This window comes from Trachypithecus francoisi, unplaced genomic scaffold, assembly GCF_009764315.1.
Source record: "Trachypithecus francoisi isolate TF-2019V2 unplaced genomic scaffold, Tfra_2.0 Lachesis_group10, whole genome shotgun sequence".
Taxonomy (NCBI): domain Eukaryota; kingdom Metazoa; phylum Chordata; class Mammalia; order Primates; family Cercopithecidae; genus Trachypithecus; species Trachypithecus francoisi.
This window is the reverse complement of record NW_022681455.1, coordinates 46,826,266-46,844,643: the sequence shown is the minus strand read 5'-3', so window position 1 is coordinate 46,844,643 and position 18,378 is coordinate 46,826,266. Positions and strand designations below refer to the sequence as shown.

Below are 18,378 nucleotides of genomic sequence, written 5' to 3'. Positions count from 1 at the left end.
AGAGAGAGAGAGAGAGAGAGAGAGAGAGAGAGATTTTTAATGTATTTTCCCAAATGACTCATATTTTAAAATATAGGCTATACTGTAATCGTGATTGAAGCTTGAACTAATTTTTTCCCTTTAGATGTAAAGAAAGAATACAGCATACAATATTCATATCAGCCTAAATTTTAATTTTACAAAGATGTTTCCTTTTTAGTGTCGAAGTTAAAACAGGCTTTTACATTACTTTGACAGACAAGCAGATTAAAACAGGCAAAATGCCAGTGAAAACCTGTTGCAATGATACAAGACCCTCTAAACATACAGTTAAAAACAGAATTTCTTGCTTTTTATTATCTACTATGGGTGGTAGAGTTTAATTTTAGCAACACGATATTCTAGGTAGAATTTGGCAGCACTTCTCTTTGACTTTTGGTCATGATAAGAAAAATCAGAACAAGCAAAAGCCCATTGTTGTAGCACAGGATTGGTGGTACTACACAAATTCAAATGATGATTAAATGACGAGTGGAGAAGGGTTAAGAATATTAGAGATGAGGCAAAGGCAGTGGATTAGAGAAAATTGGTAATTTTTGGCATTTTCTTTAATTCTTTAAGGCATTCTACTTACTAAAGAAAGGTTCCATAGGTATTACAGCATATAGCAGGGATTCCAGTTAAAATACATTACTCACACAAAGGCTGTGAAGGATAATAAAACATTCAGAATTACATTTAGCTTCTTCATATTCCAATTTTATGTTTTCAATTCGATATGTAGTAGTAAAACAGAGTAACACGATTAAATGGAGATAAAAATATAGCTTAATTTATACTTATAAATATGGGAATCATGGAAAATGATTTTATTTCCCAAGGGATATAAAAATTTTTACCACTCATTTGGTACCCTAGTCCTATCTTAGTGGTGTCAGGTGCAAAGTCACTAATTCTGAGAAATTTTACCTCTGTAGCCATTCAGATTAAATTTTTTAAAATAGGGAGTTAAACTCAGCTTGAAACTGAAGGCTTTCTATAATCTGACCCTAACACATCTTCTCTGAGCTTTGCTCCTGACAATTCACATTATATCGTCTATGTGAGTAAGCCAAACTTGTCTATTCATTATTCCAGGAATAAGTAATATACTCATCTACCTCAATTACTTTTAATGCAAACCTCTCTTCCTTCTACTTACTGAAATTATACCTGGTTTTTAAGGTTCATAATTCTATTTCCATTAGGCTTCAGAGTCTGATAATGCTTCACAGAGATACAACTTTACCCCAGTCTCATTTAGCAAACATTTTCTCCCCATTCATTTTAGAAATAAACATTCCAACTGTATGGATGTGCCATTCAACACTTTTTTTTTTCTTACAATCTCTTTTGTTGGTGGTGCATGCTGATGCTGAAAGGAGAAAATAACTATTGAAAATATCTAATAAGTTAAGGTTAAAAAGAAATAACCTAATATAGTGCACACTGAGTATTTTTCAGGGAAAAGAAACATTTACCAAATGCCTAAACCTTTTCAGGGACTTTATATCAATTATTTCTAATGTTAAAAAACACTGCAAGAAAGGTTTTATCATCACCACTTTACAGATGTAGATCAATCTCAAAATATTACATAATTTGCCCATGTCACATATCTGTTAAGCAGCATACAGCTAAGATCTGTTTCCAAAAGCTAAGATCTATACTTTGCAAAATCATGTTTAAAAAGTCATGGGCTTTAAAGTTAGGTAGGTCTGGGCTTGATCAAGCCTCTGAGACTCATTAGCTATCTGACCTTAGACAAGTTATTTAACCTTTCTATGAAGCTTCAATTTTCTCACCTATAAAATATGGATAATATTGATACGCACTTCAAAGTTGATGATTAAAGTGAAAAAATGCATTTAAAGTACAAGCTAAGTGACTAATACATAAGAACTAACATTTAATATTACTGTGCTTTCTCCAATCCTCCATTATAGAGGAGAGATGGAACCAAGTATATTTAAGAGTTCTATTTCCTTTTAATAAAATGAGACCATCATATTAAGGATAAACTTTATTTAAGGATAAACTTTATTCAAATCTTGTATTAGAATACTTCCAAATTCAAACAGAATGTTAGTCAAATGTTTAGACAAACAGGCAAAGATTCAAAATCAAGACAAAAATTCTGAAGGAGATCCTGCTAAAAAGCTATCCTAAGTAGAATCAAATAATGTACTTGTCATGAGCCTTTTTCTATTTTAATGTAAACACTGTATTTGAAAGGTACCAAAATAGTTTTTTGAAATGTAATGTGTTAGTGAACTGTTTAGCAAAATAAATCCTTCCAACTAATTAGAAACATAAGACAATAAAGAAGAAAGATCCCAGATCCGTATATACAACAGTATCACTATAAATACACTCCGTTGTCAACCTGAGACCTCTTTTGTTTTCCACCTATATAAAAGTTTTTGAAAATGACAACTTCTTGTGGTTACATGTTTTCAATTTTCTCAAATATTCTGTTGGTCTGGGTAAGATGCCACTTGTTCGAGGGCAGCTTCTGACTGATTGGCCACAGCTATAGATCCACAATTAAATGTCCATCATCTCCAAACCCCTTTTCTGAAACAAAAAGAGAAAAACTTCAAACTGAGAAAGAAACATACAAACAAAAAAATTTCCACAGGTGTTACCGTGACAAATGTAATGTTCTCTAAAAGGGAGAGGGGACAGATGAGTAGTCTAGTTACTACAGGGCATTATTTCCATAGAAATAATGTTTTATTTTATTATTAATATTTTGGTTCTCACACTGTACCATCAAATCAAGTTTCTCTAAAAAGTTATGAAATTGGCATATTTTATATTTTGCTAGAATGGTGTGAACAAGGCTGATAATCAATTAGTTCTTTGTCCTTTTTGATTTGTATATATTTTTCACATGACATTAAAGCTATCATGAGCTGATTTTATTCTCAGCGTGACTCAATTCTAAGAACATTGCATTATTTATGAACAAGAATGTGCAATACCAAGAACCAACCAATAATTTGAATCTTATATAAACTAAAGATTCAAAAATTCCAAGAGATTATTTAACAAAGATCATTTGAACATATGAGTTAATTAACAGATAAAATTCTTTAAAATGTGAATTTATCACATTCATAATTTAACTTTCAAGATAATTCAATTAACAAATTTCCTATATTTCAAGAAATCCTCATTTTGGTTATTTATTCCCATAAGTATATTTAAACTTTTTTTTACCTAAAGTAGTTTTTCTTCCCTGCTACCTATGTCCAGAGAAATTGATAAACCATTTTTGTTTGAGGGATTCAGCATAACAGTATTTTTAAGAGACTGTAATTCTGGGTGATAAAAGTATTTTGTTTTAAAAACACAAGTTACCTTTAAATGTGGTATCACCTGATGACATGAAGTAAAGATCTTTCCTTACTCTTTGGGATACAGCCTAACAAAAGGAACCTTTGAATTGCTATTGATTCTTTATCATGAGTACAAAATAATTCAAATCAGAAATGGAACCACAGATAAGCCAGAAAAGATGTAAACAACGAAATGTATTTTTATCAAAATTATGACAATCTGATTTTATAATGAGGATCACGTGAAGTACATTTTCTATTCTTCAAATACTCATTTTTCTAGAACATACCCCTGGAGCACTTTACACGGGGCGTAAAGTACCCTTTTCCAATGTTTAGCTCCCAAACCCCCAACAACTCTGGTAATTGGTGAAGGAGGGAGGCATATCATTGTTCAAGGGGCTGTTATTAAAACACAGCATCCATGTAGAGCCACAGATGCTTTATTAAAGACAATGAAAAGGGAAATATTTCTCCTATATTCCTTTTAACAACCAACAGCAACATGTGCGTGCATTATGTGATACAGAAACTAATTAACAAGATACTCTTATGGTAAAATAAAATAACTCAGATAAGAAACCATTTTTTTAAAAAAGTAATTAGATTCCTAGATCATAGTGACTTGAGGTATCATAAAAAAGTCATGCATAGTACAATATTCACTTTGTAAGGAAAGCTAGCTCATTTGTAGACAGGTATCCAGATTTAAGAGCTTCCTCAAATTTGAGGGAAGGATATTTAAATGTCATTAGTAACCAAATCAAAAATTTTAGAGTCTTACTCATAAGTAATTTCTATATGTCTGCTAACTGGCTTAGTCAAAGCCAGAGGTAGTTATCTATTTACTTATCTAGATACATAATTTTATGTTTACTTTAAATAGTCCTAAATAGTTCTTTTCTATGTGGCAGGGATAGAGAACTTTATCCAAACTGAATCTTGTATGTACATATGTATGCATTTGGCTCTGGATTCTTCATAATTAATGGATGGAGACAACCCGAATGTAAAAAGTTTTAGTAAATACTGAGGCAAAAAGTGTAGTAGGCTGTTATTTCTGACCTAAGCAAAAAAGTAATTAACATAATGTAAAGAGAGATGTTCAATGATTTTTAAGAGTAAAAATTTCAAATGACCTAAATATCCAACACTATGGGAAATATTTACTACATCATGGCTCACTAGTGTCATGCAGCATTATTCAGCTACTAAATATTGTCTATGGCCTTCTGAGTGCAGCCAAGATGGAATAAGCTGACTATAACCTCTCTATCACTGATTACAACGAAAAATTCTAGACAGAATATAAAAAGCAACTACTCAAAGATTCAAAAGTGAACAGGAATAGGTAGATTAAGAATTAAAGTAAAAACGTAAATAAAGACTCACAACAGGAGTGAGTTTCACAGGCCTTTTCTTTTTTTTACTTCTTTGTCTCCTGATTTTGATCTGAGGGTGGGCCAAATCAAAACTGCCCAGCTAGGGTAGACAGCAAAATTCTAGAGAAATTTCTTATTTATAGTCAGTGGACTAGGGATAAAGGAACCCTGAATGCTAGAGAGTAAGAAATAGGTAGGAAATCTCTTTGCTGTATTGTGGTGTTATGTTTTTTTTTTTTTTCTGTTTTTCTTCTGGCCCTGCCCTGAGGGTGGCTAGCCCCAGTTACTGCCTGGTGACAGCTATGGCAACATAGGCACCTACAAATGTGAGAGATGACCCATCTCTCCAGCCAGTGGAACCAGGAAAAGAACTTTCTGTCGTCTGAAGAGTGGTAATAGGAGATTGTTTTTGTTATCTCTTTATCTGCTTCTTATGTGCAATCAAACAGAACTGTGTGGTGGAACAGAGGTTGAGAGAAAAATACTGTCTGGCTAGGGGACCAGAAAAAGGGGCCATTGGAGGCTGGATAAAACAAGATCCTGGGAGCCAGAAAATGTGGAGAACATCTCAGAGAGGAAAAGAGTTGAAAATATTTAACTCCTAACGCTACACGTGAACTGTAAGTCTCAGGATTGCCCCTGAGCTATGCACATGCAGAACAGAGCCAAACAAGCACAGCGAAGTCTCTGACACCTAACTATTATATAAACCACTGACCAAAGTCCCTGACTACCCTGGGTGGCTTATGTACCAGGAGGATCTGAACAGCAAAGGCATTGAAAACTAAACCAACAGGAGAATCACCAACTACAGAAGGAGAAACAGAACATGTGGTATGAATTGAAACCAGCCGATCATCTGCTATAACAAAAACTTAAACATGCTCCAGATTTTAACAGGACCCAAAGTCTTAAAACATAATATGCAAAATGTTCAGGATATAATCCAAAATTACTCAACATACAAAGAACCAAGGAAAGCTGACCATTTATCTAGGGGAAAGAAAATCAACAGCTACAAACCCCAAGAGGACCAGATATTAAAACTATCAGGCAAAGATTATGAAGTGAGAAGTTCTAGAAGTTCAACCAACCCCAAACAGGATAAACTCAAATGCCCAGACACATCATAATGTCACGGCAAATTGCCCACCATAGAGTCTTAAATGAAGAAAATCAGAATATAAAACTACACATAGGATGAAATCAATTGTGTCTAAACTATGTAGATGCAATACTTACATTACATATAAACAGAAAAACTATAAAAGAAAACCAAACTGGTCAACCTACTTGTCTCTGGATGGGTATATTACAGGTGATTGTTACTTTCTCATTTTTAATATTGCTGTATTTCCCAGGTTTTCTGCATTTAATATATATTTTATGAGAGTCATGAACACCAAAACATTTTCTAATCAAGGAGTAAAACATTAATAACTAGTTTTCTCAGAAGAATACTTGGCATAAGGACCAAAATCATCCATTTTGTTATTGCTGCTTTTAACTATTGTCACAGGGTTTTTCTCCCATTTTTCCAAATGAAAGGGCTTTGGAAATAGTTTGTTAAATCACCTTTCAAAATGAAGAACAATGCTCTCACTAATTACTACTTATAGAATTCCATACCTCAGGTGGACGCTTATCCGATTTGGGTATGCCATTCCAGACATTCTCAGGGTTCACTATCTCCTCCAAACCATTTGAAAGGTTCAAAACCTACAGGAAAAAACAAGTTTTTTTTTTTTTAAGTGTCCAATTCAAAAAAACTGATTTATGTACCAGAGCAACTAATTAAAAAATGAAATACTATCATTATTATTATTATTTTGAGATAGGGTCTTGCTCCATCGCCCAGGCTGGAGGGCAGTGGCAGGATCACAGCTCACTGTGACCTCGACCTCCTGGGCTCAGGCAATCTGCCCACCTCAGCCTCCTGAATAACTGGGACTACAGGTGCACACCACCATGTCCAGCTAATTTTTTGTATTTTGGGTAGAGACAGGGTTTCACTATGCTGCCCAGTCTGGTCTCAAACTCCTTGGCTCAAGCAATCCACCTGCTTTGGCCTCCCAAAATGCTGGGATTACAGGCATGAGCCACCACACCTGGCCCTAAAATGAAATACTTTCAAAAACAATGAAAATGAATTTATTGAACTTCAACCTTATGTTTCAAACTCCATGCTACTTCAGTTTCCCAAACATATACAGAGTATCTATGACTGGTGATCAAAGATGGATAAAATTTCAAAATCAAATAGTTCAAAATCTGGTGGAGGAAAGACCTCTAAGCAGATAATTACAATACACTATAGAAGTACAGACTTCTGTAGTAAGGGGTATAGGAATGTAATACAGAAATAAGGCCTTTTTGGGAGGGGGGGAAGGTTGAGGACAAGGATAAATTTAGAAAACAATGCTAAATTGTGAATGCTCCCTGGTAGAGGCAATGGGTAAGTAAATTGGAATTAACCAGTTTGGTAACAGGATGGAATATAGGTAAAATAGAACTGAATTATTAAATATATCAAAACAGCAAGCAGATTGTATATGTAAGAGAAGCCAAGAAGTTTGATGTCCATCTAATATAAAGTACAAAATATAAAGAATTAGGGCCAAAGAGAGTACATAAACACTTAACCCTAAAGGATTTCCTATGCCATGTTAATGAGCTTGACTTTTATGTTCCAGGTCAGGGGCTCTCCAATTTTAATTTTAATGGAATATGAATGCACATTCTGGAATCCTAACCCCAGAAATTCTGAATTAGCAGGCCAGGCCAAGGCCTAGGAATCTACAATACAATTAAAAAATACAGCAGGTAATTCTCAAACAGGTGGTTTTCAAATCACAGGAGAAACACAATCAACTGGAAGTCCCTAATAAGTTTTACACAATAATGATGTAAGCAAATTTGCATTTTACAAACTTCACCCTGACATCGTGGACCATCAATTTAAAGAAGACTAGAAGCAGCAAACAAAATAGAAGGTTATTAGAGGAATGTAGTTGTGAAATGACTCAACTAAGGTAGTGGCATTAGATATAAAAAATTCCAACTAAGAGATAAGATGTGTAAAGTGTGGAACTAGGTGACTAACAGAATTTAGAAAGAGTGAGAGAGAGAGATGATACAGCCTAGGATGATTTCTTGCTATGACTCTTATATATGGAGATTTTAAATATTTGTGCATTACATCAAATTATCAGGGGGAACAAACAGGTAAACATTTGTTCAACTGCATTCTCTAGTCTGACAGAGTCTGGTAAAACTTCCTTAATTGTCTGCAAAAATATTTGGAGATAAAGGACTTAAATGTCACTTACCCTTGTTCCTTCTTCAGCTGTTTCTAAAATCTCACATTTAGACCATGTGTTTCTTAGACTTGACCACACAACACATTTAGATCCAACAGTAAAGGCTTTCAGAGTGTAGGTGTTCTGTGGTTGAGCTGCCAAATTGAATTAAGACTCAATGCATATCTCTTAATTCCTTAATGTAACATATGCAAGCAAAGCATTTTCCTAATCTGCATTATTTCTATATCATCAATATTATGTAATTAGTACATTGGTATGACTGTCTCCCTCAATTTTGTTTAAAATTCTTCTAGCGCCCCTCCCCCATATAATCTCTAACTGCTTTTCTAAACCAACAAAACAAACAAAAAATCACCATCATAAGGATGTGAATCTGATTTCTAACATTGAAAATTGCTAATAAAATATGGTACTATTAAGACAAGTGTCTTTTACACTTACAACAGCCATTTCTATAACAAAGCAGCATGTTACAAATGAGCAGACATTCTTATCACAGAGTTAATACTTACTATTATTAAATGTGACAATGAGGAATAAATATCTAATGCAAGGGAAATACTTAAATAACTTATGTGTACCGACAGGATGGCATACCATGCAATTAAAATATTTTGAAAGCATTTTTAAGGGACTAAAATGCAGGATTCAATACTGTATGATAGTATGATCTAAATTGTTTTTAAAACTGTGTAGTAGACACACACAAAGACAGTAAAAGACAACAAAAAGAAAATACATCATGGTGTTAACATTGATAACTTCTTGTTGATTTTCATTCTATTTCATTATTTTCCTTATTTTTACAATGGTTCAAATTTAATAATACAAAAATTGACATTTAAAAAGTATAGCATTGATTATAAAAAGCTAAAAGTTACTCATTTAAAAATTTTTAAGTAGCAAACGGCAGTAAAAATAATTTATAAAAAAGTTAATATAATAGATGTTCTCCAAGATTTACTCATGACAAAGCTTTTAATATAGGCTACCTACATCTATTTTTTTTTTGTTTAAGCGTTTCTAATGAATTGCAAGATCAATGCATGATACAGTTAAGTCTAAAAGACCCTGTTAAAATAATCCTTACTGTAAATTTATGCCTACCGTAGTACTTGGCAAGGGAATACCATGTTTTATAAAACTTGCCAACACTTGCCCTCTTGATTATAAATGTGATTACATTTTAAATGTGATTACCTTTTGGAGACTATCATAGATTTTAAGCATTCAATTTTTAAACACAAAACTAATATTTCAGCATTTCTTCCAGCATATAAAATTTTGCACTGATTTCACAATATATTTTCCCCAAGTTTAAAATACCCTTCATAAAATCCAATCTGATTCACTTCCCAGGTTTTTAATCTTTTTTACAAAAAATTATTTTTTAGAAATCCATGTAAGAATTACTCTCTTTTCTTTAAAACAAACAACAACTTTGGAAAGTCACTATGTTAAACTTAAAAGTAAAAGGACACTTTGGGAGGCTGAGGCAGGAGGATTGCTTGAGCCCAGGAGTTTGAGACCAGCCTGGATAACACGACGAAACCGTCTCTACAAAAAATACAAAAATTAGCTGGGCGTGGTGACACACGCCTGTAGTCCCAGCTACTCAGGAGGCTGGGCTGGGGTGGGAAGATCACTTGAGTCCGGGAGGCAGAAGCTACTGTGAGCCAAGATCACACCATTGCACTTCAGCCTAGATGACAAAGCAAGACCTCGCCTCAAACAAATAAACAAACAAACAAAATTTAAAAAGTAAATGGGAAAAAAAATTCACATACCTGAGACATGATCTGGTAAACCATTATTGTGCTTGCTTCCATCACTGCTTTCTTCCTCAGAGAACAAAGGCATCAATGCTGAAATGTCATCCCTGTTTTTATACTCTATAAATTCTTCTTCATATATATTCATTTCAATCTGTGTTTTAGGATCACAATCTGCTCCATGTAGATGCAATGACATCCTGTGCTGGTCATCAAAAGATTCTACACAACTTGCCTTTCTCACGTCCTCAGTACACATGCACTCTTGTGCTTTCTGACTAACTCCTAAAGACAAAGGATCCATCTTGTCATCTAAAGGCAGCTGGGCTGTAGGTAGCTCTAGTTCTGCTTGTTTCTCAGCTTCACAGGTGAGAGGAAGCTGCCCTGTAAATAGCTCCAGGGCGCCTTTTGTGACACACTCTTGAGAGAGTGGCATACTTGGTGGCACCAGGCTTAGCTCCTCTTTTTCTTCATCCACCACCAGAGAATTCTGTAACTCAATGGATTCCAGCTCTAAGAATTCTTTTGATTCATCATCAGGAGAAAGTGGCACCTCAAGTGAATTCAGTTCTAGTATCTCCTTTGTTTCATTACCATGTGGTAGTAATGTGTTAAATCCTGTAATTAGGTATTTATCATCAAACTCTGCTTTGTCAACCAGATGACACTCTACTTCACCTTCCAGTTCCTCAGTATCAATTTTATCTTTGCAGGGGTTTTCAAAACCTTCACAAATGTTATCAGTTTTAGGGTCACGGAAGTTACTTGGTTGGGTTCTGATATTGTTTACATCTTTTTCAGTTCTTTCAGCAAGCTCATCTGCCTGTTCCATATATATTTTATTTTGGACAGCTTTATTACTTAATTTCTTAAGTCCTACATCAAGATTGCAGGACCCAAGAGCCTGCTTTATCTCCGAGTCCGTATTTTCATAGGGAAGAGCACTTTTAGTAATACCAATCTTAGAATATTTCTCCATTTTCTCATTAATACTTTTACCTTTGCTTTTCAAGTCGACAATTGCTAAAGGGATATCACAAACATCCCTTCTGATTTCTAATATCGTTATTTCCAACACATCTTCTGTTACTATTTCATAGAAATAGTCATTTCCCTCTTGAGAACATACTCCTTCTGAAATGTTAAATCCCGAGAGGCAACATGGAAAGGCTTGCATGGGAACCGACAAAAGTTCAGAAGGAATGGACCAGAGTGCTTTTGGGTCCACACAGTCTTCAACGTTTCCAAAGTCCACAAGTCTGACAGATACAAGATAATCTTCACAAATATTAGTGATAAGTGCTCTATAATAATGTCCATCATCTCTGTATCTTATTATACAAGGATCTCCAATATAAGGACATGGGATACAATTTCTCCTGTTTACTACCTGTTCTCCAGCAGTCTGTACTTCTACTTCTAAATACTGAAGTTTCTCTGTATCAGCAAACTGACACCAAAAGTACTCAGGTCCATCTATCACAGTGGCATAAGCTCTTACCATTTTTTTTCCGGATTATACCAGTTAAGAAATACTGAAGTGTCAACATCTGATTTGTTAACAGAGTTTGAACTGGCACCTTTAATTACTTGGGTAGAAAGTTCTATTTCAGATTTTTCACTGACAGTATACCTGTTAATCATATCATCTGCTATGATCCCATGTTCATCAGCAAGAATAACTTCCCATCTGTCTCGAAATTTAACAAATTCACATCTTATTGCAGTCTCGCTGGTCCGTTGGGAAAAGTAATGCATCATTTTCTTAGAGATTTTATTGTCAGGAACCCCAAATCCCTGCAAGGAGCAATGAATGCACAATCCTGGCAACACTGCATTAACAGGGTTAAGCCTACCTATTTTGTTAGTATGAACCACAGAAACATTGCCATAATCTATAAACTGCACAGAGAGAAGGTCATTGGGTTGTTGCTCCTTGACCACAGCACGATACCATAAATTGTCTTCTGGGAAAACAGCACATATCACATCTCCTCTTTGCAAAGGTGGACCTGCATAATATTCGGGCCCTGTTTTAACACTGTTTAATCTCTCTGAAAGATGACTAATTTCAGATTCATCTTCTATTAGTTGAACATAAAAATCTGAAAGGTCATTTATATGAGAAACATATACAGTTGTTTTAAATCCAGGCATTATAGTCTTCCGTGGGAACTCACAAAATTTCAGAGGCAAATCTTTGTCACATGAATCTCCTATTTTTCTCTCTGAAAGAGTGGCTTCTACTCTTGCTGTTTTCAAGAGTGTCTCAGCACAAATTTCTTCTTTCTTTTCTGTTGTTAATGGAAACACTTGACTATTTTTATTTCCCACAGAGTCTTGATATTGAGTGACTAAGTTTGTTTTTGTTAAACTTTGTAAAAGTCTGAGTTCCTTGTACGATGAGTTGATCTTAGGTTTATATGACTGTTCCGAAATTTCTTTATTATGTAACTTGTTCCCTACTGATTTACTTAAATACTCTGTACATGGCAACTTCATATTCTCATTTTTTTCTGCAAGATTTTCAGTTGTAGAAGGGAGCACTTCACTTTCTTTTTTTCTTATTCTATCTTTGTAACTAAGTAGCCACAACTTCTTATTAATACTAGCACTAACTTGAATATTATCACCATATAGTTCTATAATCAGTGTTCCATCTGGATCTTTTGCTACAACTAAAGCCTTCAATGACTTATCTAAAATAGTCTCCTGAAACCACACCATCACTTCTTCTGGTATATGATCAGGAATATCAGATAATGAACATTTGACAGCTTGCATGGGCAAAAGTAAGACATCATATGCATCACTAGGTATTGGAAGCAGATCATCACTTGTTACTACATAAATATTCCCAAAATCAACAAAGAAGACTTTCTTTGGCTCTTTTTCAATTACTATGCCCCTATACCAGTTTCCATCAGTATACTTGGCAAGGCACAAGGTTCCAGGGTTCAAGGGAGATGTTTTTAAATTCAGCAAAACTTTACTTAATTGTGTAATACTACATGACAACTGTTCTAAAATACTTGCATTTCTTGCCAGCTGGCAATAAAATTTCCAAGGGTCATCAATATGCGTTATATACACCAATTCTTCACTTCCAATTTTCATATCATGCGTAGAATAGAAGTAGGAATGTAGCTGAACAGAGGACTCCAAAGGCTTCTGAAGTTTTACCGGTCTCGCAAGTCTCTTTTCTACCAAGAAATGGCATGCGCTCTGAAAGGGTGTTAGCAAATCTACAATGTTAAACAGTTCCTCATTATTAATTGAAGCCAGAGCAAATACTGTACATTTTAATTCTAGATTTTTTTGCCATGCATTATCTACAAATTCATTGAAAGCCTGTATCGCCTTTACATCCCAAACAAAGGGATTTTGACCATTTGGTTGAATTAAATTATAAAGACTGCACCTAAAAGCCTGAGCCTTAACCTTGAGAAATTCTTCACCAATTGAATAAATATTCTTCACAGATACCATTTCTCTGTCTCCATAATCTACAAATATTACATTGACATGCTCCACAGATTGTATACCACTAATGAGTGCTCTGGACCATTGTCTGTTTACCGTTCGCTTGGCCAAACAAGCAGGCGTGTTTCCCTGGTGAGGAGCAGCTATATTTTTGCAATAGTACTGAATATCAGACATTAGAGTTTTAAGTCCTTGTATGTTCCTGGTCAGCTGACACCAGAAATAGCCAGGGTTTTCAACATAAGACACTCTGACTTCTACTGTACTTCCAACTTCCAGCTCTCCTCTACAAGAGGAGCCTGGCTTAATTTCCAAGAAATTCTGTATAAGAGGAAAATAAACAGATGCTCTTTTCACTTTTTCCTGCACAACTAGTTCAGATGAACCATTTGTCACAACTCTTTTGTCACTCAAAGCTTTTGAAATAGATGTGGTTTTATTCTCTCTCTTGGCTTTCTGCTCTCCTTCTCCAGTCTTGGCAAAAGGTATTTTGTTATTCTCCGTAGTAAAATGATTTGAAACATGCCCTGGGGAGTGGGCATTTACTGGGATATTTTCCTTTGTTTCAAATTCCTGATACTTGGCATATCCAGCTTGGGCAATTACCTTACTGATGTTTTCTTCCCCTGTTCTTGATTCATCAAGAATCTCAATAACATATTGATGACCCTGTTTATCAAGAATATGGATGACTAATTCTTTGTGGAGCACAGTCTTTTCAAAAAAGGAAACTGCCTCCTGGCTCCAAGTTTTTCCCAAAGGCCAAATATCAGCTAGGGTGCACTTCAGAGCCAATACTGGTAGATGCCTAAACTGAGGAAGCAGCATCCTTACGTCATACCAGTCCACATTTTCTGAATTGCCTCGGTCAACTAAGAATACATCCACACTCCTGTCATCCAATTTAGTGACTATGGCCCTATAATAACCATTTTCTTTCCACTTGACACAGCAAAGGTCATCAGGTTCAGGTTTCAAAACTACACCATCCAGCTTACTGGCAGAGGAATAGAAACTGCACATTTTCCTCATCAGCTTACTGAAGGTGACATTGTGTTTCCTCAACCTAATCCAAAACTCAGAAGGATTTTTAACAAACTCTACCTGTGCATCGTAGAAGGCATTCATCTTTAACCTGATAGATCTTAAGGCTGGGAGTGAAATCTCTTCATCTACTTCTTCAGCAGGAGACTGAGACTGAGGAGATGTTTCTGGTTCCTCTTCCTCTGTTCCCTGGCTCTGAAGGACTCGGTCGGCCAAGCAACACGACTGTACTCCAAACACACGGTTCAGATTAATCCCATCTTCTCCATACAGGGTGACATAATATACATGCTCAAAGGAGCAATAAAATTCAGTCTTTGCATTCACTGCCTTGCCCAGTATCAGTGCCTTCAGGTTACCGACCTGTGACCGAGACCAGCCTCTCCCACCATCCCAGAGTCCATACAAAGCGCAAGGGTAGGTCACCACCGGCATTCGAAAATACTCAGGCAACAAGTACCGAAGGCTGCTGCAGCTCACTAACTCCTTCCTTCCATAGTCCACGTGAAGCACCTGGGCACAGCGCTGGGGCCGAAAAGTCTCAAGCAAGAGTGCTCTGTACCAATGTCCATTCAGGCCACAGGATGCACAAGGAGAGCCCGGCTTGTCTGGGCTCTCCTCCCTCTCCTCCCAGGTGGCGCTGGTACAGTTCTCATCCCCTGTCCCTGTGGAACCCCGGTATACCTGGGCCATACTCTCAGAGAGGCGGTGGATCTCCTGCGAGAGGGTGCGGAGCTGGCAGTGAATGCGGTGGGGATGGCACACTTGGGTTACGACCACGGGCTCCGTCACGCCCAGCTGCAGCTGGGGATAGAAGTAATCCAGACCAGGCTGCTTTTGCTTCAGCGGGACTCGCGAGAGAACCGGAACCCCAGAGCCCACGCTAGCAGTGGCCGCTGTGAGATAGCGCTCCAGCAACGAACGGAAGAGGCTGTCGGGCACCCGCCGGGCCAGGCCCAGCTCCCGCATCTGTTGGAACACATCGGGCACCTCCAGGAGGACCAGGCGATGGAGCAGCAGCACGTCCAGGACGCACCCGTGCACCTCCTTGCCCTGAAGATTGCTAAGGAAGTCCACAGCGTCGGCAGGCCAGTGCTGCGGCTCGCCCGCGCCCGCGCCGCAGCCTGCCGGCACCAGGCCCGCCAGCACGCAGCCGAGCACTTCCGAGGGCAAGTAGAAGAACTCTCTGCGCCCGGGCGCCAGCGAGCCTGCGCCGGCAGTGATGGTGCGGCCCTCGTCCAGCAGGAAGACACGGCTCTCCTGCGCCTGCCGGCTGACCACGCGGCAGCGGTGCCACAGAAGCCCCACCTGCACCAGGCACAGCTCGCCGGGCGAGGCCGAGGCGCTGCCCAGCGCCCATTGGCCGCGCGTGGCAGCCGCTTCCTGGATTTCCCGGCTCAGCCGCAGGTACTCGCCCCGCCGCTCGCCCACCAGCCCCCACAGCTGCACCGGGATCACATCGGGATGCACGTCCACGAAGGATACTCGCAGGGCCAGCGAGGCCCCTGGCGCCGGCATTCCGGGCGTCGAGCACATCTTGACGGCGCGGTGCGGCCCCCACTTCCGGAAATTCAGTGCCGCGCCTCAGGGCCTTGAAATCCTCCGCGCCGCCAAAAGGCGAGTCCCAGCCAAACTAGGTTCAAAGGACCCCAGGGAGGGGAAGGACGCCGGAGAGCCGTTTCCTCAGCAACCCCCCCTCCGGTACTCACGCAGCGACTGGTAAGACCCGGTAGCCCCACCAACCGCCCGAGGTCGCGCCTACGGGTACGCATTTACTGCGCTCTGCGCCGCCACTTCCGGCCGCGGGGAGTGGGCGGAGCCAGTCGAGGCCTGGGGTTGGCCTAACGCCTAAGGGCCTAAGGAACTTTTGGGACGTTCAGGAGACGCCGAAGTGGGAGGTTTTGGACACAACTTGCATCTCCTCAGAGCACCTTTGACTCTGGAGGCCTCCGTATGAGGGCCTGGCTCTGGCCTGTGGTGAGGACGGACCAGAGAGGGATTTCCTTTTCGTCCTCCCAACTACCAGGGATTGAGCGCTGGGGGCCAGCCACGGTACTAGCCAGTGGTACTAGCCGACAAGAAACGGGAACGAGAAACACAGGAGCCAGTGGCACGTTTCTAGGCGTTAAGGCCGGAACTCCCGGAGGGCCCCGGGTGCTGCCGCGGGGCACGGGTACTCCTGCTGGCTCAGTGTGTCTGTGGACAGCCAGGTGCTCAGCCTCTGTTCTTTAACCCTGTTTCATCATCTGAATTGGTAGAGTTGATATGAGGTTGAAATAACATATGAAAGTATATAGCGACTGGTACATATTTCCCTTCCCACACTTAGCTGATAAGGATTCCTTTGCTGCTTTGCAGGCTAACTCTGGCATCCCAATTTTGAAGGCATTTTCATTTACTAACAGAGCTAGCATAGAACTGGATTCATAAAAGGAGGCCAAGAGATATGGAATCAACATTCCTTCAGGCCCCTGCTGTATCTACTAAAATCTTAACAGGATAACCCTTTGAGGCCTCTGTTTGTTAAATGTCCAAACCTCCATTTGGAATGGAAAAGTGCAGGTAAATTATGGGAAGTTTCCAGGATATGTCTACATTAGATTTTTGTTCATTTGCAAAGTTAGACACATCCCTGGAAGCTTCTTATAGTTTGCCTATACTTTTCCTTCTACTCCATGTTTCGAAATGTCATTAAATACAAATACAATAAGGCAGTGCTTAAAATGACCCTTGCCTAACTGTAAATCTCAGTGTCTTCAATCTGTCCAGATTAGAGGCACCATGTGCTTCCACATCACCCTATGCTTACTTTTTCATGGCACTTTTAACATTGTGTGGCAACTGTCAGATCTCTTATCATCCCGCCAGTCAACAGGTTCCATTTGGCAAGTACCGTTTGTTGGATTCTTGGAATCTAGCTTGGAGTGAAGGCAATTAATATTTGCTAAATAATATGAATGAATGAATGAATGAATCCAATTTCTCTAAAAGCTTTGGCTTTTTCCTGAAGAACTCATCCTTGAAAACTCAGTTTTCCCATTTTTTTTCTAATTGTTTCCTATTCATTATGGAAGAAAAACATTTTATTTAAAAACATCTAGCAAAACCTAGCTCAAACATTTTTTCCTCATGACCCTACTATTCACCCTGGCAGAACTAGTTATTCCTTTTTTTTTTTTTTTAAACACACTTCTATATTATCATATTTTGTAGCTCTCTATCTACCACAGTAGGAACATCTTAAAAGCAGGAACACTTCTCATTTTTATGTTCTCGATGCCTAGCCAGTGCTGGACTGTTAGCATCCAATAAATTTTAACAAAAGGGTAAGCAATCTAACACTATGCCCTTTACAGTGGAAAGAAGGAGTTCATTATAAAATGGTCTTATGAACACTTGAAATTGTTTTATCATTACATGGAATAATGGAGACTTTAATCCATCGTCTATTTCAGGTTCATGTTGTATAACCAAACTCCTTTGTGGACCACAGGGTTGTAGATACTATGACTTACTTTTTCTATTTCATTTGTCCTCCAACCTCCTTTCATGGCTCATGGCCTTAATCCTAGGATGTCTGGGTGTATCACGTGACCGTTATGGGTTGATCCGAATCCCTTACCCCCATCCACCCAGATGTTTCCAATGTCCCACTTTTTCTGTATCTGGAGCAGTTAGTGTTAGTTTGTTCTGTCTTGCTCTGCTGTTGGACAAGGACTTGGGTTAATTTTGAAAATCAGGTCATTGCACTGTGAAGATTAAGCTCCCCTCATATATCTCCCATACTATATTAAGCAAAATATCTTGAGTTTTATAATAAACTTTCCTCCCATTAGTCTTGAGAGGCCCTTGGTTTTGGAAACGGAGAGGGGATATTCTTTTTTAGTTATTATTATACTTTAAGTTCTGGGGCATATGTGCTGAACATGCAGGTTTGTTATATAGGTATACACATGCCATGGTGGTTTGCTGCACCCATGAACCCATCATGTACATTAGGTATTTCTCCTAA

The 18,378-nt window shown here is 38.4% G+C and overlaps 2 protein-coding genes across 2 annotated transcripts in view; both read right to left on the bottom strand.

The window, feature by feature from the left end:
• Nucleotides 1–2,032: 2,032 nt before the first annotated feature.
• Nucleotides 2,033–18,313, bottom strand: TDRD6 (tudor domain containing 6). Its single transcript, XM_033217369.1, is given in 5 exon segments — nucleotides 2,033–2,590; nucleotides 6,374–6,463; nucleotides 8,074–8,198; nucleotides 9,855–11,351; nucleotides 11,354–18,313. Coding segments are annotated over 5 exon segments (6,300 nt in total). The 5' UTR covers nucleotides 15,903–18,313; the 3' UTR covers nucleotides 2,033–2,551.
• Nucleotides 8,086–18,378, bottom strand: part of SLC25A27 (solute carrier family 25 member 27) — a 40,920-nt gene continuing 30,627 nt past the window's right edge. The window contains exon 10 of the transcript XR_004438757.1: nucleotides 8,086–8,198. The gene's annotated coding sequence lies outside the window, so the exon portion shown is untranslated. The remainder of the gene's footprint in view (nucleotides 8,199–18,378) is intronic.